The sequence below is a fragment of the Sphaeramia orbicularis genome, unplaced genomic scaffold, assembly GCF_902148855.1.
Source record: "Sphaeramia orbicularis unplaced genomic scaffold, fSphaOr1.1, whole genome shotgun sequence".
NCBI classification, from domain to species: Eukaryota; Metazoa; Chordata; class Actinopteri; order Kurtiformes; family Apogonidae; genus Sphaeramia; species Sphaeramia orbicularis.
The window spans coordinates 86,162-111,211 of NW_021941609.1; the positions used below are offsets into that span (position 1 = coordinate 86,162).

Below are 25,050 nucleotides of genomic sequence, written 5' to 3' on the forward strand. Positions count from 1 at the left end.
TGGAAAGCCCAAGAACGATTGCAGATAGTAATTTTTTTGCCTGCATTCCAAATTTCCCTCCACATGTCTTCTGTGATATCAATATCCAGCACTACATATTTTTGTTTTTGCTACATTCAATACAAGATATTCATCAGAATTAAGCCTATATACATGAAGGTACAGCTTTTTCTAAATTACACAGTGTAGGCTATTGTTTGTTTAGGAAATGGCACACCCCAATAAATTGTCTTTATTGTAATTTCGTAAATGCACCAAACAACTACATAATCGTAATTAATAAAGTTAATCAAACTAATCACAGCAGAGCAGTGATTTCTTCTTTTTCAAGTCAAAAATGGATCTTTAGTGGAGCCAAGGGGTGGTGTTCTGGTCCTGATATAACTGACCGTTGACAAATAGTTTATCCACAGCGATAACCACTCTGCAGTCTTCTGTCATGAATTTGCAGCGGATTGGAAACAAAACCTGGCGCCAGAACACCAGCCCTTGGCTCTACTAATAAGGAGAAGTACAAGTTTACCCACATATACACACGGACTTAAGGGCAATAAGGTATTGAACTAACATTAATGTCAGTGTAAATCAGTGACATGTCACTAATGCGCTGCCTGTCTCCACGTCACACACGCACAACGGCGATGTGTTTTTTTCTCTTTTTATTTTATATATCTCTCACTCCCCTTTCCTTTCACTTTTTCTTTCCCTCACATTTTCATGTGTAAGGACAACTTCACGTTATATGCATGTTTTAACCAGAACAGAGGTAGATGGATGTTAGAAAATACATGGATGCACAATTTCATGTCTCCACAGCCCACACAACACACACACGTATCGCATGTGGGATTTCAACACATCTGCATGCATCAAATATAACTAACGCCAATCGGATCATGGGTACACTGAAGTTTGTCTCCTGGAATGTGCATGGAGCTGGTACCAGGGTGAAGAGAACCAAGATTTTCAATCAACTGCAGGATTTAAAGGCAGATATTGTCTTACTACAGGAAACTCACTTATCACAGACATCTATAGACACACTTCATACAGCACAGTTTCCACATGTATACTCAGCATGTTTCAATTCGAGGCAGAGAGGCGTGGCAACCCTCATCAACAGGAGATTAAAGTTTGACATTGACAGCATAATCACAGATCCAGAGGGCAGATTTATTATAGTTAAATTATCAGTTCAAAATGTTAAGTTATGTATTACAAACTTATATGGACCAAATGTTGACGACCCCTCCTTTTTTCACATCACTCTATGATCACTCAGATTGCACATTCATTATTGGAGGGGACTTCAACACAGTTCTGGACCCAGGAGTTGACAGGCTAAGTCCAACTGGAAATATCAGACATGACCAATCCTCAGAAGTTGTTAAACAATACATGACGGATGTTGGTCTTTGCGATGCTTGGCGCTCTCACCATCCCCTTGTCAGGGAATACACCTTCTCCTCAGTCCACCACTCTTATTCTAGATTAGATTACTTCCTTACTAGCAGCTCGCTGATGAGTGATATATCTGAAACCAAAATTCATCCTGTCACCGTCAGCGACCATGCACCAGTGTCACTCACTCTGGTTCATAAGAACATCAAGTCACCAACTTGTAACTGGAGATTTAATACATCATTACTTAAAGATCCTGAGTTTATCAGCTACTTTAAAAGAGAATGGTCCGAATACATAGAAAACAACGAGTTACCAAGAACATCAGCGTGTGACCTCTTGGAGGCGGGAAAGGCAGTAATGTGTGGGAAAATAATCTCCTTCTCCTCTCATAAGAAAAAGAAAGAGGCCTCAAAAATATTGGAGCTAGAAGGTCAAATTAAATCATTAGAGGAGGCCTACTCTGCCACGCCAGATGAGCACACGCTAAACAGTATAAGGAAAGCTAAACTGGAACTGAATGAAATAATAAATAAGAAAACGCAATTCTTGGTGCAAAGGCTTCACTTGGAGAACTTTGAACATAGCAACAAATCTGGGAAATTTTTGGCGAATCAACTAAAAACAAATAAAGAGAAAACAACTGGTTACTCCGTTAAAGATCCAGCTGGAAACATTAGCCATGACCCTGACAAAATAAATAACACTTTCAGGGATTTCTATAAAGCATTATACACATCACAAATAGACCCATCAGATGATAATATTGATCAGTTTTTCAGCAACATCAATCTGCCAACATTACAACAGGATCAGAGAACATCTGTGGACTCACCTCTGTCTGTTGGTGAACTCCAAGAAGCTCTTCAACATATGCCCAATAATAAAGCCCCAGGTCCAGATGGTTTTCCAGCAGAATTCTACAAAGAATTCTGGACTATTCTGGCACCTACTTTCTACAAAATGATATTAGAAATAAAGGAGAAAAACGACATACCCACAAATATGAACATAGCTAACATTACTGTATTATTAAAACCAGGAAAAGAGCCCACATTCCCATCCAGTTACCGCCCAATCTCACTAATCAGTGTAGATCTAAAAATAATCCGTAAAGCTCTGGCCAGAAAAATAGAGAAAACAAGTCTTTTAATAATCCATCCAGATCAAACAGGTTTTATTAAAGGAAGGCACTCTTCAACTAACGCGTGCAGATTAATTAACCTCATAGATTATTCTAACATACATAATCTGAAACCATATTTTTTTCTCTCGATGCAGAAAAAGCATTCGACCGGGTAAACTGGAAATTTCTATTTACAACATTAAAAAAGTTTGGATTTGGACCATCTTTCATTGACTGGATTAGTATATTGTATAAGAACCCTCAAGCATGCGTGAGGACCAATGATCAAACTTCTCCAAGCTTCAGTCTGCACAGAGGCACCAGACAGGGCTGCCCACTCTCCCCCTCACTTTTTGCCATCTTTATTACCTCCGCCAAGGAGGTTATGTTTTTGCCAGGGTTTGTTTGTTTGTTTGTCTGTCTGTTTGTTTGTCTGTCCGTTAGTGTGCAACATAACTCAAAAAGTTATGGACAGATTTGGATGAAATTTTCAGGGTTTGTTGGAAATGGGATAAGGAAGAAATGATTAAATTTTGGTGGTGATCGGGGGTGGGGGGGCCCACAGGGGGGGCCACTGATTGTTAGTGTGCAACATAACTCAAAAAGTTATGGACAGATTTGGATGAAATTTTCAGGGTTTGTTGGAAATGGGATAAGGAAGAAATGATTAAATTTTGGTGGTGATCGGGGGTGGGGGGGCCCACAGGGGGGGCCACTGATTGTTAGTGTGCAACATAACTCAAAAAGTTATGGACAGATTTGGATGAAATTTTCAGGGTTTGTTGGAAATGGGATAAGGAAGAAATGATTAAATTTTGGTGGTATTCGGGGGCGGGGGGGCCCACGGGGGGGCCCACTGATCAGCCTTGGCGGAGGTCTGCGCTCTCCGAGTGCTTCTAGTTGAATCTTTAGCAGCTGCCATTAGACAACAGGATGAAATAAAAGGAATCCGTACCAGGAATATAGATCACAAAATAAGTCTTTATGCTGATGATGTAGTACTTTTTCTCCAGAACTCACAAGCATCTCTGTACCAGACGATCACACTTATAAACTAGAAGCACTCGGAGAGCGCAGACCTCCGCCAAGGCTGATCAGTGGCCCCCCCCACCCCCGATCACCACCAAAATGTAATAATTTCTTCCTTATCCCATTTCCAACAAACCCTGAAAATTTCATCCAAATCTGTCCATAACTTTTTGAGTTATGTTGCACACTAACGATCAGTGCCCCCCCCCCCCCCCCCCCGTGGGCCCCCCCACCCCCGATCACCACCAAAATTTAATCATTTCTTCCTCATCCCATTTCCAACAAACCCTGAAAATTTCATCCAAATCTGTCCATAACTTTTTGAGTTATGTTGCACACTAACGATCAGTGGCCCCCCCACCCCCGATCACCACCAAAATGTAATCATTTCTTCCTTATCCCATTTCCAACAAACCCTGAAAATTTCATCCAAATCTGTCCATAACTTTTTGAGTTATGTCGCACACTACCGATCAGTGGCCCCCCCTCGTGGGCCCCCCCACCCCCGATCACCACCAAAATGTAATCATTTCTTCCTTATCCCATTTCCAACAAACCCTGAAAATTTCATCCAAATCTGTCCATAACTTTTTGAGTTATGTTGCACACTAACGATCAGTGCCCCCCCCCCCCCCGTGGGCCCCCCCACCCCCGATCACCACCAAAATTTAATCATTTCTTCCTCATCCCATTTTCAACAAACCCTGAAAATTTCATCCAAATCTGTCCATAACTTTTTGAGTTATGTCGCACACTAACGATCAGTGGCCCCCCCTCGTGGGCCCCCCCACCCCCGATCACCACCAAAATGTAATCATTTCTTCCTTATCCCATTTCCAACAAACCCTGAAAATTTCATCCAAATCTGTCCATAACTTTTTGAGTTATGTTGCACACTAACGATCAGTGCCCCCCCCCCCCCCGTGGGCCCCCCCACCCCCGATCACCACCAAAATTTAATCATTTCTTCCTTATCCCATTTCCAACAAACCCTGAAAATTTCATCCAAATCTGTCCATAACTTTTTGAGTTATGTTGCACACTAACGGACAGACAAACAGACAGACAGACAAACAGACAAACAAACCCTGGCAAAAACATAACCTCCTTGGCGGAGGTAATCACTATTCATCAATATCGGATTACTCCATTAACTGGACTAAGACCACAGCTCTGCCTATTAACTGTCACTTTCAAGGTGTGCCCAATATTACAGTACATTCAGGAAATATTAGATATCTAGGTATAAATATTTCACCCAGGTTGTCAGAACTAATAAAACTGAACTATGTTCAACTCTTGAAAACAACAGAGGATGATCTTCTGCGGTGGAGGCGATTACCCATTTCACTCATGGGGAGAGTTGCCACCGTCAAAATGATGATTTTACCTAAAATTAACTATTTATTTTCCATGATACCCATCAAACCATCCTCTAGTTGGTTCAAGTCACTGGACTCACACATATCTAAATTCCCTGGGGAAAACAAACCATCATGTATAAGTCTAAATACATTACAGCAGACCAAAGACAGGGGCGGTTTAGACCTTCCCAACTTTGGCCAATATTTCCTAGCCAATAAGCTACAGTATATCTGCAAATGGCTCAAACCTAGTTATCTAGATGAGCCATGGCTAGATATAGAGCAAGCAATGTGTGATGATCTAGCAATCTCGGACTTACCATTCATTAGTTCAACCGTTAAGCATCATAAATGTTACAGAAGTGTGAACATCAGCTCCACTCTGACAGCCTGGTGGGAATTTCTGAAAATAAACAAATGTTCACTCATTCCATGTAAGCGGACACCCATCTGGAACAACCCTGACATCTTGCAAAATAAAAAAATTATAAACTTTACTCAGTGGAAGGACAAAGGAATAACACATTTAGAAAATATCATAGTGGACGGAAACTTTGTACCATTTGATATGCTCACTTCACAACATGGGATTAGCAGCACCAAATTTTTTTGAAAATCACCAAATCAGATCTATTATAGGTAAGAAATATACCCCTAACCAGTTAAACCTGCAACTACCAATCAAGGTGGAAGAATTTTTGAACCTCAGCACCCCAAAGCTACTATCCAAAATCTATCGGCTTAATGCTAAAACAGATGACTTCATCTACCTACCGACTTCAAAATAGGAGACAGATTTAGCCAGTGATTTTGATCAAAAGTCATGGTCACAAATATGTTCAAATACTTTTAAAATGATTAAAAACCCGAATTTACAACTAATTCAGTTCAAAATTCTTCACAGAATTCATTCTACAGGACAAAGGATGTTCAAGATGGGTCTCACACAGTCAAACATCTGCTCACAGTGCACAGATAACTGTTAACTACATACACGCCTTGTGGCAATGTGCACCCGTCCAGAGGTTTTGGCTTCAGGTCTGTGAGGACCTGTCAACATGGGTCAGATGCAGTATTCCAGCCCACCCCACACTGTGTTTACTAGGTGACCTGGGCCACACCAACATGGATACTAACACCTCACACATGGTCCTCACTGCTTTATGTATCGCAAAGAAAACTATTCTTGTGAACTGGAAAACAAAAGCCAATCTGAGCATGAACCAGTTTAGGAACCTTCTATTAGATCACATCAGTAATGAGACAATATCTGCCTCTGAACCAATCAACTGGACCAGTCTGATCCAGTCTGGACCAGTCTCATTCTGTCTGGACCAGTCTCATTCTCTCTGGACCCCTGTGATTAGCTCTATCACATCACTCTGAGTCGGTGGTTCTTAACCTTGTTGGAGGTACTGAACCCCACCAGTTTCATATGCGCATTCACACATTTTAACACACACCCATCACCTAATTTCCATCAGGCTACAATAATAATGAATATTTACTGCAAATCAGTGTGACTTCTGCTGTTGTCGAGTGTGTGTCTTGACCTCCGCTGAACCCCTGAGACTGACTCACCGAACCCCTGAGCAGCCCACCCACCCGACCACCGTCCCAGGCCCAACCCGGAGCCCCCCGCCCCACCACCACAGGGCAACCCCGGCATCGGGTCCACCCCCACCCCAACCGGGACAAACACTAAACCGCCCCCAGAGCAGGGCAGTCCAGACCCCCACTCTGAGGGACCACTACTGACCCGTAGCCCCACGGCACCTCCCACCGGCCTCCTAACACTCAGAGCAGTGGTTCTTAACCTGGGTTCGATCGAACCCTAGGGTTCGACTTGGTGGGGTGGGGGGATGGGCCTCCAGGCCCCCAGTGCGCTTGGCTGTGGCATCGGGGTGCACACTGGCCTGCAGCGGGTGGGTGTCTGGGCTGGCCTGGCCGCCCGGTGTGCTGGGTGGGACCCCTGCCCGGGGAAACGGGTGGCTCCTGGGCTCATGGGGCTCAGGGACTGGCGCCTTGCCTGCCCCTGGGTGGCCGGCCCCCGGCGGGGGGGTGGCGGCTGGCGTCCCTGGCCTCCTGGGGCCTGTTTTCGGCTGCTGTGGGGCCTCTGGTGGGGGCCTCCCTCGACCATCTTCGGGGCGGGCACACTGTTGCCTCTCGGGGGGGGGGGGAGTGCTGGATCCCCCCTTTCTGTGGTGTCTGCTGGATGGCCGGGCCTTGGGGCCCTCTGGGTCGGTCCCTGATCCTTGGAGGGGGGGGCGGTTGCGGTTGCATGTGTGTGTTCTTCACCTCAGTCTGTTTGCCTGGTTCACTCTGTCACAGCAGATGAATGAGAACAACTGATGTGGTGTGGATTTGTTTCTGGGATTATTTGTTATAGGTATTATTTGTGCGAACGTGGTATACGACATTTTGTCCATGCTTTCTTATATTCTTCATTTCATAGGTCTTATGTATCTCATTGTTGTGTTGTTTTTTTTGTTTTTTTTTTGTAGTTTTGTTTGTTTTGTTTTTTTTCTCTCTCTTCTGCCCAGTTTACTCAGTTCTGGTTGTAGTTATTGTCACCATTATAATTGTCTCCATGGTTGTTGCTGTTTGTATTGTTGATACTTTCTTGTGAGGGTCTTCTCCACCTTCTTCTCTCTTGTTTTCTCCCTTTCTTCTACCCCCCCACCCCCACCCCCCATGTCAGGTCCGGCATCGAAATGTGGTTCAACTAAACTCATAATAAACACAGTAGAATATCAAAGGGCGCTTCATATACTTTATGAAGTTACCCTTGGCAAAGCAAATTTGTTCAGCACCAAAAGGAACCAGACTACCATTCTGCTGTTAGGACGCAGGACAAGACAAGTAGAAAAAAAAAAAAAAAAGTAGTGTGAGATACTCCCTGGTAAAATGTCCAAATAAAAGAGGATACACAAGCAAAGGTGTCAGAAAAATGGACAATGATGACTGGGAGTACAGCTGGTGTGGGCTGTGCCTTATCGGTACAGACAGCTGCCTGTCAGCCAGCTGAGCCCAGAAAAAAAGAAAAAAAAAAAAAAGGATCTTTAGATAATAAAGCTGGTCGACCCGTGCACTGGGGGGGGCGTTAAAGTGGTCTCAAGTAGCACATATAAAGTTTACATATTGAACACAGGGTGTTGTGTGAGCGGCTCCATGTGGAGAGCTGTTAGAGCGATTAGTAAGTCCCTGTGACAAACAAAGAGCCTCACTGTGGACACAAGACGTGGATGTTTAACTGCACCAGTACTTGACCACAGACGTCCCCCATCTGAGGACGTGGACAGATTCCAAGTCCCCATCAGCTGGGCTCCCACTGGTTCTGATCCATGTGTGCCCTGAACGGACCCTGTGTTAGTGTTAACCTCCATATATAGTCTTACAAGCCTGGAGTCAGTAAAAAGCACCCCCCCCCCCATTTAAAGGACGTGTAAAACTACAAACTGCTCCCACTGACGTATAAATGTGTCTGAATGTGTGATGAGTGGAGCCCTCACATGAACAGATGACAGTTATTTATGGGCGTCAGACTAGTTCACTTTGCTGCCGTATACACAGGCCTAGACCTCAGCTACAAATGTTGTGTTTGGAAAACTGTAATGTATAGATATACCAGGAATTCTGTCCGTCCATCCGTGCTTTTTGTCCACCTAATTTCTCTGACACTATTCTTTTCAAATTTCACATGTTCTTTCATGTGCCTTTGTCCTCTCAATTTTGGCACTTTTGTACAAATTTTGGGAAAGTGTTTGAAAAGACTGAAAGTTAAAACTCAAAATGCATCCCTGGGTAGGCAGGGTGTCAGTGAGTGGGAGGGGCAAAGTGCTGTGCGACCGACCAGGGGCATTAGTAAGTTCCACCTACTTTTTCACTTGTTTCTGCTTCTATGTTTTATCTCCTGTTGAATAAGAGCCAACCTGATGTAAAGCGGCAGCAATGAACTCCGCATTTCAGTTGTGACGACGATGATGATAAACTTAATTTCAAACATAATTAGGAATAAAATCTGTAACTAAAATACAGTGCATGTTCATTTGGAGTTCAACAGAATGGATTTGAAATGCTAGTTTGGTGGTCATGGAATCTTTTTCATGTCCCAGTGACACTCAAAAATATTTAGCACTGTATCTTTGAGTTGAATTTCAGTTTTTGCTTTGTGCAAATCTTAAAAACTCTTTTGCACTGAAGAACTTTCTTGCACAAGAAAATGCAGCCTATATGTTAAGTCCAGTATATTCATTATGAATGTTTGTCCAATCATTGTCAAACAGTGGCACCCTATATGACGGAAATTTATTTTATTTATTTATTTCAAACATGCAAAGAAACAAAATAAAACCAAACAAAGCAAATTTAGACAAAAACAAAATAACATTTAAATGAACAGAATCTATCTTTAGGCACATACAAGTCTGAAGTTTTCATGGTCGAAAAGGAGTAGGAAGAAGTCTAAACTTATTTAATATAAACTTAATTTAGCCCTCAGTGCTTTTACACCTTTACCACTAACTTAATACAAGAATCAAACAATACAATTTTCCTAATTTTAGCATCGAACCACAAGAAATACATAATGCAGTAACTGAATTATACACAACAGATATGTTCATGGCAGTACACTCATACAAATAATAATACTTTTTAGCAAATAATTTCCATTGCCCCCCTTGCAGGTGTTTCTTTGTGTTATGGTTGTTTATTGATGCTGCATATTCAGGTATCTGGAATATAAATGGCGTCTGATATCAGTCTTTTAAAAGGTTTTTAATCTTGATGAATCTTTCCTGATTAAATAACCTCTGCAGAAGTAGGTCTGGTTGATCTAATCAAAGGATGATCTGTTGAGATTTGATCACCTCTTATAAAATGTAGGAGAGTTGCAACCAAACTATAATAAGTTTTCCTCTGGTTTTCTCTGGTTTCTTTAGTTTTAGTCTGTGTGTGAGGTGTTTTGTTGTTTTTAATCTAAACCCATTTTGAACTGATACTGTTATATGTCACCAACATCTACATGAAATAACCACTAGTCCATATTTGTTCCTCCGTTAAACTCTGTTTATCTGTACAGTCCCTGTAAAAAGTAGATCATAGTGTGGATCAGTCTGGAATCAGGACATCACCCACACATGTAGGGGTACAGCTGAGTAAGGGTTAGGGTTTTGAATAGGGCTGTGCATTGGCAAGAATCTGCCCATACGATACAAATCACAATACTAGGATCATGATACGATATATCACGATATATCATGATACTGTTAAAAAGGCATTTTTTTATTTGTTTCTTTTTTTTAAATGATTATCTCCTTGAAGAATTGAATTACTCCATAAATCTGCACAAATACTAAACACATTTTTATTTGATCCCAACAGGATCTAATGTTATGTTACAGAATGTTCCTGTGTTCAAACTGAAGTTCTGTTTTACAGACATTAGTTTCAGATCCTGTTCAAATGTTCATATTCTATTGGTTCACAACTAACATCAGAACAGGATTTTAGTTCTATCCCAACAAAGGAACGAACATTACAGAATAAAAGAGTGTGAAATAAGAATACATAAAATATACACAAAAAATGTAAAAAAAACAAAAATGAACCTCCACAATATCTGCATTTGAATAAATACCCAAAAATATTGATACAGTACTTTTTAATATCGATACAATGTTGTGAAATTAAATATCACGACATATTGCAGAACCGATATTTTCTTACAGCCCTAGTTTTAAATCAGGAATAAATCATGTAATTGATGTGGAAAAAGTCCAGATTCCATTTTTTGTTGTTGTCATTCTCCAGCCCTCTGTTTCACTGTTGGTTCCACTGATGTTTTCATCGCTCTGTCTTATCTGGTGTTTGTTCCAGAGCTGCATGTTCCCATTAACACAGGAGAACAGCGGTGCTCTTCATCGTGGTCTTCACAGGAGATGGAGTTTATACCAGTGCCTAACCTTTGTGCTTTCTGTTTCAGACCTACATATTCACAGATGGGGAGGACAAGGAGCTGCAGCTGAGCGCAGGTACGATAGACGCCTCTGATCAGGACTGAAAAAGGCCTTCACAGCTGAGGTTCAGTGTTTTCATGTGCTGATCAGGGAGATGACAAAAGGATGAGGCAACGATAATGATCGTGTTGTAACAGGGAAGAATGGAGCACTCCTAACAGATATGAAAGATGCGTATACAGTACATATTAAAGTAGATGGAAATAAACAGGATTTTCACATTTTAGCTGCTCATGTCCTTAAACAGAATTCAAGTAGGGTGACCAGGTGTCCCGCTTTGTGCGGGACTGCACAGCATTATGGGGGGGATTCACAGAGGGTACTCTGCGAACTATGTCAAACTTATTTCTCCATCGCTCATGGAGGCGAGTATGACTTGAAGCGACAGACTGTATGCCTGTGATGTTTGGTTAGATTTGATCCATATTCCCTTTAACTATTTTTATGTTTGGAGTTTGAACTGAGAGACAACAAAAAAACAAATATGCTTTTGTTTAGTATGAGGATTTTTTAAATTTTTTTTTTTTGACAAATTCCACAGGATATTTCCTTTATCTTATTCTATTTTTATTACTGTGTTAGAATGCTAAATGTTTGACTGTTCTGTGTTTGGATGCACAAAGGTTTTAGGTCCAAGTAATTTTAAGTTGTTTGGAAGTGGAAACAGCTGTTCTAATGTCAGTTCTGCCTTTTTGTTTTATTCCACATAGATTAGTTTACCTTTGAGGGTTGAGAACATGCACTTAAATAAAAAAAAAAAAAAAAAAAAAAAAAGAGATTTTCTAAAAAGTATTTAATTACAATATTTGAAACATGAGGTTTCTTTTTTGAGTTTTTACAAGTAGATTTTTTGTTTTGTTTTTACAAGTAAAAAAAGTTGTTGAAACCTGTGCAAAAAAAGCTAAAAATTAACGCCCAGTGCGAAAATATGCATACTGTGTGCAACCAAATCAAATTGTTCTTCTTCATATTTATAAGCTGGACAATAAGATGCACATTGTTTAAAAATCTAGACTTTATTCTAACATAACGGTTACGTGTCCCACATTGTCCCACACAAACACACTCCTTGTCCCACATGTGGCTCGTAAACACCTGGTCAGCCTACCTACAAGCAACAATAAATGAGGGAATTTTGGCCCCAGTGTTTTTCTTCCATGTGTGCTTGGGGGAGTCTCTGCAGATCTGTTGACTACAGCAAACCAGAAGTGAAGCCTGTGTTGGAGGTGACACAGTTTCATGTGTTGTGTCTGTGCCAACATAGTGGAAGGAAGGCCATTTTCAAAGCCATAACCACAGTTTCACTTAGAGCCGCACATTTCATTGAGTCCAACTGACAGCATGTGCAATTTTGCACAAATGAAAGGATGTGACTTTAAAATCCAGTGTCTGGCAATAGTTGTGGATTTAGTTACAGTGAGCAGAGAGGTGTACTTTATATGTTTGAATTGAGAAGAAAATGTAGTTTTTGTAGCTGTACACCACCTGAGCTGAAACTGGAAACCATTGCATATGCGGTTTGAAAAGAAATGCACTGAAGTGGCACAATCTTTGACATGCCATCAGCACAGGAATAAGATTAAAGAATGGAATTGTCAAGTTTTGGAAGTGGGTAAAAAAAAAACACAAACTGCCTTGAATATTTTTTTTCTGTCTGTGCTTCAGTGCCTGTTGTAGGCCAGGTTTACAAATGCATGTTAGCCATGTTCTTATGTGCATGTTTAAGGTATCACCGTAGTTACTGAGACAAGTACTGCCGCTAATGACTAATTTTCTAACAACTAATCTTTTGACAAATTTTTCAATTAGTCAACTAATCTAAATGACTGATTTGAAAAATAATAATAATAATCAAGTGTTTGTTATTTTGTTGTGTCCATTTTGTTTTGAATCCTAAGAGTGAGGGGTTGGGGTGGAGAATGAATGGGGCAAGGTTCTAATAGTTTTGGATTTTTCATTCTACTTTAGTTTCATTTAGTTTGGACTTTTTTTCTCTAATTCAGTTCATTTTAATTAGTTTTTAGAGCAGGTTTGCTAGTTTTTATTAGTTTTTGTTATTTTCTAAATGCTTAGTTTTAGTATTAGTTGTAGTTTAGTGGTCTCTTTTCTCTTTTCTATGTGGTTGTATTCAAATAAATCCCAGACAGGACTGCTTTCTCCCAACTTTAGTCTCCATGTTTCCAGGTAGAGTGGGGACCAGAAGACGACTGGAAACCACAAGTGACGGACCAAAAAGTGTCGTATGGAGACAGAAGCTAAAATTGCTCAAGGGAAATAAATTAATTTCATATCAGTCTGACACTGACAAAGACGAAAATGAAGGGAATTTTATCCATCATTTTTATCCGTTTTAGTTAGTTTTGTAAACGCACAATACAGTTTCAGTAAGTTATCTTTTTTTTTTTATTATAGTTTTTATTTATTTCAGTAACGAAAATGTTTTTTCGATTATAGTTTTCGTCATTTCGTTAGTTTTCATTAACAATAATAACCTTGGAATGGGGGGGGTGAAACTTAAGACGCTTAGACGGGGGTTTCTCTTTTTCTCTCTCTGAGGAATGGTCGTGCGGCTGCAGGTGCCAATGTCAGCATGGACTGCCCTGGTGCCGCAGCATACTCGTGTCACTGCAGCATACCTACTGCGTTTGAGATGGGGGGGAATATCAAAAATAAATAGGCGGTCAAATGACATGTCAACTAAAAAAATTACTGGCGACTAATTTTCATGGTTGATCACGTTGACTAATCACGGCTGCACTAATTGAGACTTAAAGGTGTCTTATGTAGGACTGTGGCCCAAACTGGCACTACAGTCACATTAGGCCCAGGAACTTTATTACCAGGAACTTCTTGGGGTAAAAATGTTCCTGGTAACTGTTTCCACCGCACCCGAAAGTTCAGGGTAATTTATTCAAATCAGGCTGATGATGTATGAGGAGCAGTACCAGGACCTGTAGTCCAGTTCATGTCCATTCACAAACTCAGCTCTAGTTCAATAAAATGACACAGAACTGAAGTGGACGGGTTGGGTTTAACATTTTACTGGTTGTTGAATCACTTAATCCATCTGGAATACATTTGAAATGAAGTTAACCATCATTACAGATCCTCAATTTGTATTTAAAAATGGTAGAACATGTATTTTCCACTTCTCATTCCTTAAACTAAATCACATTTAACTCTCAGTGTGATGGATGGTTCTGTTTCATTTCTATTGTTTTACAGATTTAGTCCAGGTTCAACCCTAAAGTCAGATTTACTCAAATGCCTGCATTTAATTCAACTGCAGATTATTGATAAAAGTACTTATACTCATATTTGATGTCTTGTAAATGAACAGACAGTATTAGGTTAGATTTGTTTTTATTAAAAATTGAAACAAAACAAAGGTGCCTTGAGATTAAAAGGGAAATAAACACGTGTGAAAGGTTCAGGCTTTTGGACCAGGGTCTGGTCCAGCTGGTCCAGGACATGCGGTCTGGAACTCCATGGTCCTGGTCCCTTTTTCGCTTTCCTACAGGAAGAGTAATAAAAATGATAAAATGAATCACAGAACACATGATGACAGATTCCTACCAGTCTGATGTGTCATGTGACATGTCTGACCTGGGCCGTTGTAAACAGCAGTAGATGTTGGACCAGGACACAAACGAGCTGCAGGTTCAGAAAAAGAGGTGAGTCCGTCCGGTCCATTTCAGGTGGAAATCACAAACGTACAGAATAAATCAGTGTTCAGCTCATAGCGACAACACAAATACATCCAGTTCTCTGATTTAGGTTTAGTGTCAGACTGTTGACCAGTTAGCATTAGCATTAGCATTAGGTTAACCGGACTTCACTTTTGTCTAAACAGCTGATGTGTTGCTGACAGCTGTTACAGCAGGGAACCAACTAAACAGTGAATATTTCTGTCATATTCAGACCATTGGTTTGTTCGACAGTCAGATCCACTGTGACCGTTGTGCTCCTTTAGTTTCTTTTAATCCAGCATAAATTTCTTATTTCCTCGTATTTCTTTAGGCTTGTGTCGTATATTCGGCTCCGACAGCTTTTACTTGCTTGTTTCGTGTCGGCGATTCAAAGTCCGTCTGAATTTCCTCGTCGTCCGTCCACTTGTTGTAGCTTCTCTTTCAGTCCATTTCCTGAATTATCAAAATCCAAAGCTTGTGGAAATTAAATGGGTTAAATATTGGCGGTGAACAGAATGTGGAAATGCTGTCAGTCTAGTCCACCACTCAGCCTTCTCCAGCACACAGCTCCGCCCCTTAAAGTTCCAGGTAATCTGGAAAGTACTACCTCCCTACCAGGAACTTATTCGGAGTAAATTCGGGGCCGGAGGAGGGTCAGTTACCGGGGTAATTTTTGGTGGAAATGCACCAGGAACTTTGAAAGTTCTGGGTAATATAGAAAGTTCCTGCAAAAGTTCCTGCGGTGGAAAAGGGCCTATTCAAAATACTGTAGAGTGTGGTATCCTCTGCTCTTCCCCCCAGACTAGGGGTGTCCAGATCCAGCATGAGCGTCTACTACTAGTGTTTACACTAATCCTGTCCACCACTCCATAAATTTCATCTAAAAAAATCCTCACCAGACTGATTCTACATCAGTATAATACATAATAGTCCAGGACAAACGTCCTGAACACTCAAATGAAAGTTTGTGAAGATTCAGGAGATAGAGAAAAGAGAAATGAGCCTTACCTGTCACTTTTACTTCCGCGCAGTACAAGCGGCATGGATCGCTACCTTACCCCCCCCCACACACACACACACACACACACACACACACAAATAGTATTATAAGAAACTGACCGACCCCCAAATCCCCCCCCCCCCCCCCCCCCCCCCAGCCAAACCACAGATGCGGCCCCTCACCCTCCATCCCCCCTTTCAGATTACACAGCACTACATGCAGAGGTCACTTCCACAGAAAACACTGATCTACAAGGAGCTACCATGGACAGAGACAAGTCCTACACCAGTACCCGGTCCGTTCACCAGTCCTACACCGGTACCCAGTCTGTTCACCGGTCCTACACTAGTACCCAGTCTATTCAGCAGTCCTACACCGGTACCCGGTCTGTTCACCAGTCCTACACCAGTACCCGGTCCGTTCACCAGTCCTACACTAGTACCCAGTCTGTTCAGCAGTCCTACACCAGTACCCGGTCTGTTCACCAGTCCTACACCAGTACCCGGTCCGTTCACCAGTCCTACACCAGTACCAGGTCTCTTCACCAGTCCTACACTAGTACCCAGTCTGTTCAGCAGTCCTACACCAGTACCCGATCTGTTCACCAGTCCTACACCACTACCTGGTCTGTTCACCAGTCCTACACCGGTACCAGGTCTCTTCACCAGTCCTACACCAGTACCAGGTCTGTTCACCAGTCCTACACCAGTACCCGGTCTCTTCACCAGTCCTACACCAGTACCCGGTCTGTTCACCTGTCCTACACCAGTACCCGGTCTCTTCACCAGTCCTACACTAGTACCCGGTCTCTTCACCAGTCCTACACCAGTACCCGGTCTCTTCACCAGTCCTACACCAGTACCCGGTCTCTTCACCAGTCCTACACCAGTACCTGGTCTGTTCACCAGTCCTACACCAGTACCTGGTCTCTTCACCAGTCCTACACCAGTACCTGGTCTCTTCACCAGTCCTACACCAGTACCTGGTCTCTTCACCAGTCCTACACCAGTACCTGGTCTGTTCACCAGTCCTACACCAGTACCTGGTCTCTTCACCAGTCCTACACCAGTACCTGGTCTCTTCACCAGGGCCAGGAGAAGAGACTGCAGCCCGGCCCTGGGAGAAGAGACTGAAGGTCTGAGACCAGGTGCAGACGGCGGTCTGGGACCAGGTGCAGTGGGCGGTCTGGGACCAGGTGCAGACGGCGGTCCCGGCTCTCAGTGGTTCTTATGGTGGTCAGACTGAGGCAGAGTCGGTGTTGGTCTTCTAATTCTTCTCCTCTTTCAGTCATCTCCATGTTTGTAATTCTCCTACAGATCCTTGTTTTGTTTCTCACTCTGTTACGATATCTTTGGGAATAATCCCAGTCCTTTTGGGTTTATTCAGGTCAGACATTTGTGATCAGAAATGTTTCAGCTGCAGCTCAGTGGAACTGCCAACCTGAATGAACAAAGACTACTGACTCTGATTGGCAGACAGGTGATGGGCGGAGCCTCAGACCAAAATGCACAATGACATCATAAACATCATTTGGGGGCTGACACTGAGTTTTTCAAATGCACATATTCTGGCTGGACTACTACTGTCAGTGAGATCAGGATTTGAAATGAACAGGATTCCTTAATGTCTGGTGACAGTCAAGGCCATTTTATAATTACTTAGAATTCCTACAAACTGCACCTTTGACAGATTGAAAATTTTCAGTTTGTGTTTCTTTTGTCATCTCTCCACAGGAGTTAATCTCATCAACACCAACTGCTCAGCAGCTCACACGCGACAAGCTCTGTGCTGCAAGATGTCTGTGGAGTACGACAAGTTCATCGAATCTCAGAAGAAGTGAGTCAATGACACACATTTCCATCCCAATAGGTACAGTAGAATATTGCAGTATGAGTGCACCATCGTACCAGTATTTCTGTCTTGAAATACGAGTGAAAATCTGCAATAACAGCGAGCTTCATAGCAGCTGCCACTAGTCAGCATCTGTATAAGTAAATTAAAAGAAGTGTGGGCAAAATGGACAGAGGTTTGTGATTTAGTTGAAAAACATCTATACAAATTTGGTTCAGGTCGTGCAGCTCTTTTATTTGATGACAGTGGTCTGCAGGATTTTTGGAACATTTTAAAAAGCCACAACAAAGCAGAATTTTCTGGATAAGTTTTTAATGAAACCACCTGCGATTGAGGACAGAGATGAAAGTGAGGCCAGAAAGAATGAATTCAAGCTGTGTAACATTTTTACCTTAATTAAAAAACTTCAAAGTAATTGTGATGGTTACATTTTAAATTTTTTTACCTTCTTGACTCCTGCTTCATTTAAAACAAAGACACATGGTTGGAGGGGGAGGGGTTAAGGGTGGGTTTTATGACAGTGAATATGTACTTAAAACTGTAGGGGGTGCTCCATAGAGACAAATTCTGCAAAACAGCAAAGAAGAACCAAAACAGTCAAAGTTACATTGTTCCACTTTAAGTGAAGAGAGAGAGAAAACACCACTGAACGATTTACTGAAGATTCTCCTTCCAGGGAATAACCCTCCCCCTCCCCCTCCCCCTCCCCCTCCTTCTTCCTCTTCTTCCTTTCCTTCTTCTTCTTCCTCTTCTTCTTCATCTTCTTCCTCTTTCTCTTCTTCCTCTTCCTCTTCTTCCTCTCCTTCTTCTTCTTCATCTTCTTCTTCCTCTTCTTCCTCTTCTTCTTCCTCTTCTTCTCTTCCTCTCCTTTTCTTCTTCCTCTTCTTCTTCTTCTTCTTCCTCTTCTTCTTCTTCCTCCTCTTCCTCTCTTTCTCTTCTTCCTCTTCCTCCTCCTCCTCACGCACAGATCGTCTCCTTTTTTAGGGTAAATAAGTTAATAAAACCAGTTTATATTTTTATAATTGTTCCTTTCTTTCTAACTTTTCTAACTTTTCTTTCTACTTTTGCTGTTTTTAAAAGATGTTTTTTGGGGGCTGGAACAGATTAATTATATTTGTTAATTTCAACAAGAAAAATTGATTTGTAAAACAATAAAATTGTAAAACGAGCTTGGTGATGGACCAACTTAAAGTGGTGCTGTGAGGTTCTACTGTACCTAGTTTGGAGTGCACAGTACAAGGCAGTAGCCCCCTGGGAGTGCTCAGTGAGTGTGTGTTGCAGGTGGTTCTGCCATGTGGACGATGACAACTATGTGATCCTGCCCAGCCTTCTGAAACTGCTGTCCTCATACCACCACAGTCAGGACGTTTACCTGGGCCGGCCCAGTCTGGACCACCCCATAGAGGCTGCCGAGAGGGTCAAGAGTGATGGATCGGTCAGTGATGGTCACTCCAAATACCTGAGGGACACAACAGCTGACAGTTCTATAACCATATCAGTCCTCTAATGGAACTCTGGCCTTATTTCAGGTGTCCGTCAGGTTCTGGTTCGCCACCGGCGGAGCAGGATTCTGCATTAGCCGAGGACTGGCCCTGAAAATGAGCCCGTGGGCCAGGTAGGACATACACAGACTGATTTGAACTACTAACCGTGTGAAGCCCCGTGGTGAAAGGAATGTCCAGAGGAATGAACACTTATGTCAGCTTTGTGCACTATTTAAATAGCAGACAGCATTATTATTGTATCAGGCAATCACATTTTATTTATATAGCACCAAATCATAACAAAAGTTCTCTCATGACACTTTACATATAGAGTTGGTCCAAACCAGACTCTAAGCCAATTTACAGAAGCCAACAGAATCCTCCAGGAGCAAACACTAGTGAGTGGAGACAGTGGAAGGAAAAACTTCCTTTTAACAGCAGAAACCTGGAGCAGACCCAGACTGAAGAGGATGGACAACTGCCTGGACCAGCTGGGGTTAAAGACAGAGGGTAAAGGAAGAGAAAAAGAGAAAGCAATAAAGATAGAGAGACTGGGGGAGAAGGGGGGGAAGTAGGGGGAGACACATGGATGCAGTTGATGCACAGAAAACTTAACTAGAACTGTCAAAATCAGATCAGCTGGTGTTAGTAGAATTACTAGAAACAAAGAAACTACAATAAAAAAATAAATAATGCATTGCACTTTTATTTTAACTTATCACATTAGTTAAACAAAAGTGCAATGTGCAATTTCAGTATTATGGTATGTGTAAAAATAATACAGAACAAAACACACCCTTTACCCAGTTACACACAGTTATATATAGTGTATAATAAAGTTATATTTACACATGTGTTATAAAGTACTATTCTTAACTGATTTCATATTTTTATTCTTAATTGCTTTCAAACATGAAACAGAGCAGAAAAACTACATTTTGTTGCACTGTACAGTTGTATTTTTACAGTGACAATAAAGTGTATTCCCACTCCTATCAAACATAAATGTAAATGATATTCCTCTGACAGAGTGTTTTCTTCAGTTTAGGGAATTTCATCAGCACAGCAGAGAAAATCCGTCTCCCAGATGACTGTACCATCGGCTACATCATTGAGGCTCTGCTGGAGGTGACGCTGACACACACTCACCTGTTCCACTCCCACCTGGAGAACCTGCAGAAGCTGCCCACAGACACCGTCCTGGACCAGGTTTGATCTTTCAACTAAAAATGGCAGAGTGGTTTTTCTTCATTTCTGCCCTGAAGTTCACCTGAGCGTATGGGATGCATTTGTCGTAGGTTACACTGAGCTACGGCGGCTTTGAGAACACAAGGAACGTGGTTGGACTTGTTGGAGGGTTTTCACTAACAGAGGATCCCACAAGGTAAGAACAGTAGAGACCAGGGCTGTCAGACTGGTTTTAGTTCACTTCCACATTCACACCAGTATGATGTCACAGGGGTCGCACCAGTAAGAGAACATAACAACTTACACAGAATAATCAACATGTTTGCATTTGCATTAGCACGATAAAAGTAAAATTATGAAAAGGTACCAAAATGTACCATTATGAAACAATGAAGAACCTGAACAACGTGATATTTGTTATAATAATAATAATAATAATAATAATAATAATGGATTGGATTTCTATAGAGCTATAGGATTTGAACCGCATCAATGCGGTTTCTTTGATTAAAAAAGTGAGGAAGTGACCGGCAGACCAGTTGACTGGCTTTTTTCTCACACGCCATTGTGGTGGCTGTATACATCTGTCCCTCTGCTAACGCCGACGCAACCTGTGACATCATCAACACGGCGGTGAACAGGCTGCACACTCAGAACCCTCAGGCGTCTCTGGCACAGAACACTGTATTTCCTTCACAAAGTAATCGTGGAGCTGGAGAGACCTGAAAAAGTCATATTTACCAAGTCCAAATTTGAGAGAAAGATTTTGAAAGCTGTCCATCTGTCCTTCTGAAAGCATCTTGCAGAAACCCGTTACACTATGTTCAGCCCACTGTCTAAATCTATAGTCATACAGCGCAGGTTGGAAGTGTGGGTCACTCACAGGCCAGTTTTGGATCCTAATTTGTCTAGGAAGTCCAAATGCCTTGACCACTTGTAACCAAATTTTAATTGAACTACACTAGAGCTGCAACCAATTAATTGATTAGGTGCTTGAAGCCAATCCAAAATTCCCGATTCAATTTATCGACTCAAATTGATTGAAGGGAAATATTCTATTGCAGTTTTCCTGAATTGAAGCTTCTTTGTGCGTCACAATAAGCGTCCGTGTGAAACACAACAGTGGAACCAATGTTTAACAGCAGAGAAATGAAGGAAGCAAAGTTTTGATTCAGGAGAACTGTGGTTGAATGATTTTGTTGGATCACTTTGAGTCAATCTGTTGCAGCTCTAAACTACACATACATAAATTGTCCAACTATAGGACTGCTCTGGTGCAGTCCATACAGCCAAGAATTGAAGGTAATGGAACTTCAGTGGAGGAAAACTCCATGCCTTTCCATTTGGCTGTAGAAGACTCTTTACACCAAAGTACTAGTGGTCTTAATTGGGCTGCGATGTAATAATGTCTAAGGCAAGGTAAGGCCATGCCTCCCCTGTCCCTTGGCAACTGTAAAATAAAGTACTTCATCTGTGGTCTTTTTGTTCTCCAAACAAACCCAGAAATATGCATGTCCCATTCTCTGATTGTTTCAGTGGAACTTCTACTGGTAGAGCCATCAGTAAATATAATGGTTCAGGAAGGATTACCATTTTAATTGACTTTATTCTATCACCGATGTCTAAGGGAAACAAAGCCCATCTGTCCAAGTCCTTGTATTTTTTCTTACTAGTTTTTTCATAACTTTTGTACCAAAGAGAGGTCAAGTCCCTTGGTAAGAACACACCTAGATATTGAATATGGAATAAGTTCCAATTAAATTTATATGTTTCAGTTAAATCTGGAGTGGGAGTAAAACTGAATAAAAAAGCCTGTGTTTTATGCACGTTAAGTGAGTATCCTGATTAAGGGTGTAATAAAATATTGGTTCTGCAATATATCGTGATATTTCATTTCACAATACTTTATCAGTAGTTAAAAGTACTGTATCAATATTTTTAGGTATTTATTCAAGTGCAGATATTGTGAAGGTTCATTTTTGTTTTCCTGTTTTTCTATTATTTATTACTATGTAAAACTCTTTTATTAAATAATGTTATAAGGTCCTTTGTTGGGATTCCACAAAAATCCTGTTCTGATGTTAGTTGTGAACTAATAGAATCTGAACATTTGAACAGGATCTGAAACTGGAATGTCTGTAAAACAGAATTTCAGTTTGAACAGTTTGAACATTTGGTGATAGAACATTACATCCTGCTCTAATCAAATAAAAATGTGTTAAGTATTTGTGCAGATTTCTGCTGAAATTCAATTCTTCAAGGAAATAATCAAAGAGAAACAAACAAAAAAGAATTGCCTTTTTAACAGTATCATGATTTATTGTGATATATCGTATTGTGATCCTAGTATTGTGATTTGTATCGTATCTCCAGATTCTTGCCGATACACAGCCCTCATCCTGATAAAGATCCAGACATTTTGAGGACATTTATGAGCAGGGGTTCACCAGAGCCTGGATTTTGTAATGTTACTGATACGTCATCTGCGTACAAACACATTTTATATTCAACACCTCTTATAATAATACCTTCTAACTTCTCCTCCTCTCTGATCATCTGGGCTCAGGGTTCAAAAAACTGTCTGTTCTTTGTAGATTCACAGGGCTAGACAGGCCTCCGTTTATTTGAATCATTGCAGTTGGAGTTGAATACAGTGCCCTTATGCATTTTATAAATTGATCTGGGAAACCGAAAGAACCAATTGCTTGATACAGGAAGTGTCAGCTTACAGAGTCAGCGGCCTTCTCAGTAAGTAAAACATGTAGGATGTCAATAACATTTCATTTCATTTATTAAGATCCCCAATAGCAACTGAATCGTCAGTTGCTATTCTTCCTGGGGTCTCCTCTACATTACATTATAGTTTTAATTATTTACATTAATCTTACACCATTCATGCCCGCCCACACACACACACAGACACACACACACACACAGGACATATACAGCAGCCCAATGCAATAAAAATATATGAACAAAATAAGTTCTATACATTTGTACTCCTTCACCAACCAACAGCTGTCTGATACAAATCATAAGACATCTTTCAATATTATCAATACTCTTTCCATTTCATGCCTGTTGTGTAAACAAGAAAAGTTTCAATTTCTTTTGAAAACATTTTCTGTTATTTTCCAACAACACAAACCCTGGTGTCCATTCCATTCAACCATGGTCCGATAAAACACAGTTTGCTGTAACTGGTTTGTTCTGCCTAAAGGCAGAGCACACCATGGTTCACTGGTTTGTCTTCTACAATAATTATGTTGATCAGCAAAAAACTACATGTTTCTGTGAAAAATTTCTGGAGTTTGTGTTGCTATAATGTTATGAATAAATGATAATAAAAAAATATTTCAATCTAGATTTTACAGTTAACCATGCCAAACTGTTGTGCATTATGGTTCTATTAGTTCTGTTTGTTCAACCCAAAACAATTCGTGCCACTTTGTTCTGTGCGACTTGCAATTTGTGTAAATTATTTTCATTAGTATTTGACCAAACAACTGAGGCATAATCCATCTGAGATAATACTGATGACGTTTGAGGAATACCTGGAATATGAAAGAAAAGCTTTTCATTTCAATAAAACAACCTTATTGTGTCATTTTTGACCCACTTATGCATGTAAGCTTAGGTGAACACAAGGAGAATAGGAGGAGTTTGTGTTTTTAGCCCAGTTGAAAAGGTCTGTTCCAGGCTCAGAGTTCACTGGGCTTGTCAAAGGGGACTTAGAGTTATCAGTTATCATAAATAATGTATATAAAAGAGTATAAAAACTAAAATAGAAAAGAAAAACCCTGACAGCATAAATATTTTTTAGATATGTATGCTCTCAGGGTTTTTCTGTTCTATTTTAGTTTTTATACTCTTTTATATACATTATTTCTACCTTTTTTATGGCACCTAGAATGATTGCACTTTTTTAATTTGGTTGTACCTGTACAATGACAGTAAAGTCATTCTATTCCTTCTATTCTATTCTATTGATGTTGTGACTGGATCAGCTGTAGTGTGGAATATTTCCAGCCTAACCCTGTCATTCCCACAGTGCTGTGTCTGTTATCGTCCACCTTAAATACTCAACACCTGGAGCTGACAGAGCGCACTTATTGCATCACTGACTCTTGTGTTGTCCTTTTCCAGGTTTAAGACTGTCCACTGCCTTCTGTATCCTGATACTTACTGGTGTCCAAAGCTCAAAGGTGGACACAGACACTGAAGCTGACTCAGCTTTGAGCCCCACAGCACTGCCACCCACTGACAACAGCAGGTGACCCCAACCAGGTGAAGCCCCCCCCCCCCCACGATGGAGGTCTGTGAGTGATGGCCTTACACAGAGCTACCACTAATGCTGCGTTTCCACTACATGGAACCAATTCGACTCGACTCTGGTACCACGTCCTGTTCCTGAGACCGTTTCCATTACAGGGTACTACCCACTTTACAGTACCTGGTCGTCATAGCGATGTGGTGCATTACTTCTGTGTCATCTGCTCAGAGTTGCTGATAAACTCGCTCGTTGCATGTTGTCTCGTCAAACTCATGCTGAATTTTTATGTCGGCCACCAAAGACTGAATCTCCTCCAGCCATGGTGTAGTTTTACAGACCGTCATCATGTGGATTCACCTACCGCTATATTTACTGTCCGCTTCCGCTTTTTGTAATAGGGCGGGTCACAGAGACGACTCTGACCAATCAGTGGTCTGCAGTGTTTACACAGTGTCACCTTTTAGTATCTGGTCCCCAGTCCTGGAACCTCAGCGGAGGTGAGACCAAAAAACTAGTACCAGGTACCAGATTCCAGGTCCTTTTATGGAATGGAAACACACAAAGGCAGAGTCGAGTCGAGCCGGTACCACGTAGTGGAAACCCGGCATAATGGTACTTTTCTAGA

At 41.3% G+C, this 25,050-nt stretch overlaps 1 protein-coding gene across 1 annotated transcript in view; it reads left to right on the forward strand.

Annotated features, from left to right (window-relative positions):
- Window positions 1–24,614, forward strand: part of LOC115416457 (beta-1,3-N-acetylglucosaminyltransferase radical fringe-like) — a 36,837-nt gene extending 12,223 nt beyond the window's left edge. The window contains exons 3-9 of the mRNA XM_030130231.1: window positions 10,907–10,955; window positions 17,363–17,465; window positions 18,762–18,915; window positions 19,010–19,095; window positions 20,008–20,173; window positions 20,263–20,348; window positions 24,299–24,614. Of these exons, the coding sequence (XP_029986091.1) occupies window positions 10,907–10,955; window positions 17,363–17,465; window positions 18,762–18,915; window positions 19,010–19,095; window positions 20,008–20,173; window positions 20,263–20,348; window positions 24,299–24,374 (720 nt within the window). The 3' untranslated portion in view covers window positions 24,375–24,614. The remainder of the gene's footprint in view (window positions 1–10,906; window positions 10,956–17,362; window positions 17,466–18,761; window positions 18,916–19,009; window positions 19,096–20,007; window positions 20,174–20,262; window positions 20,349–24,298) is intronic.
- Window positions 24,615–25,050: the final 436 nt, after the last annotated feature.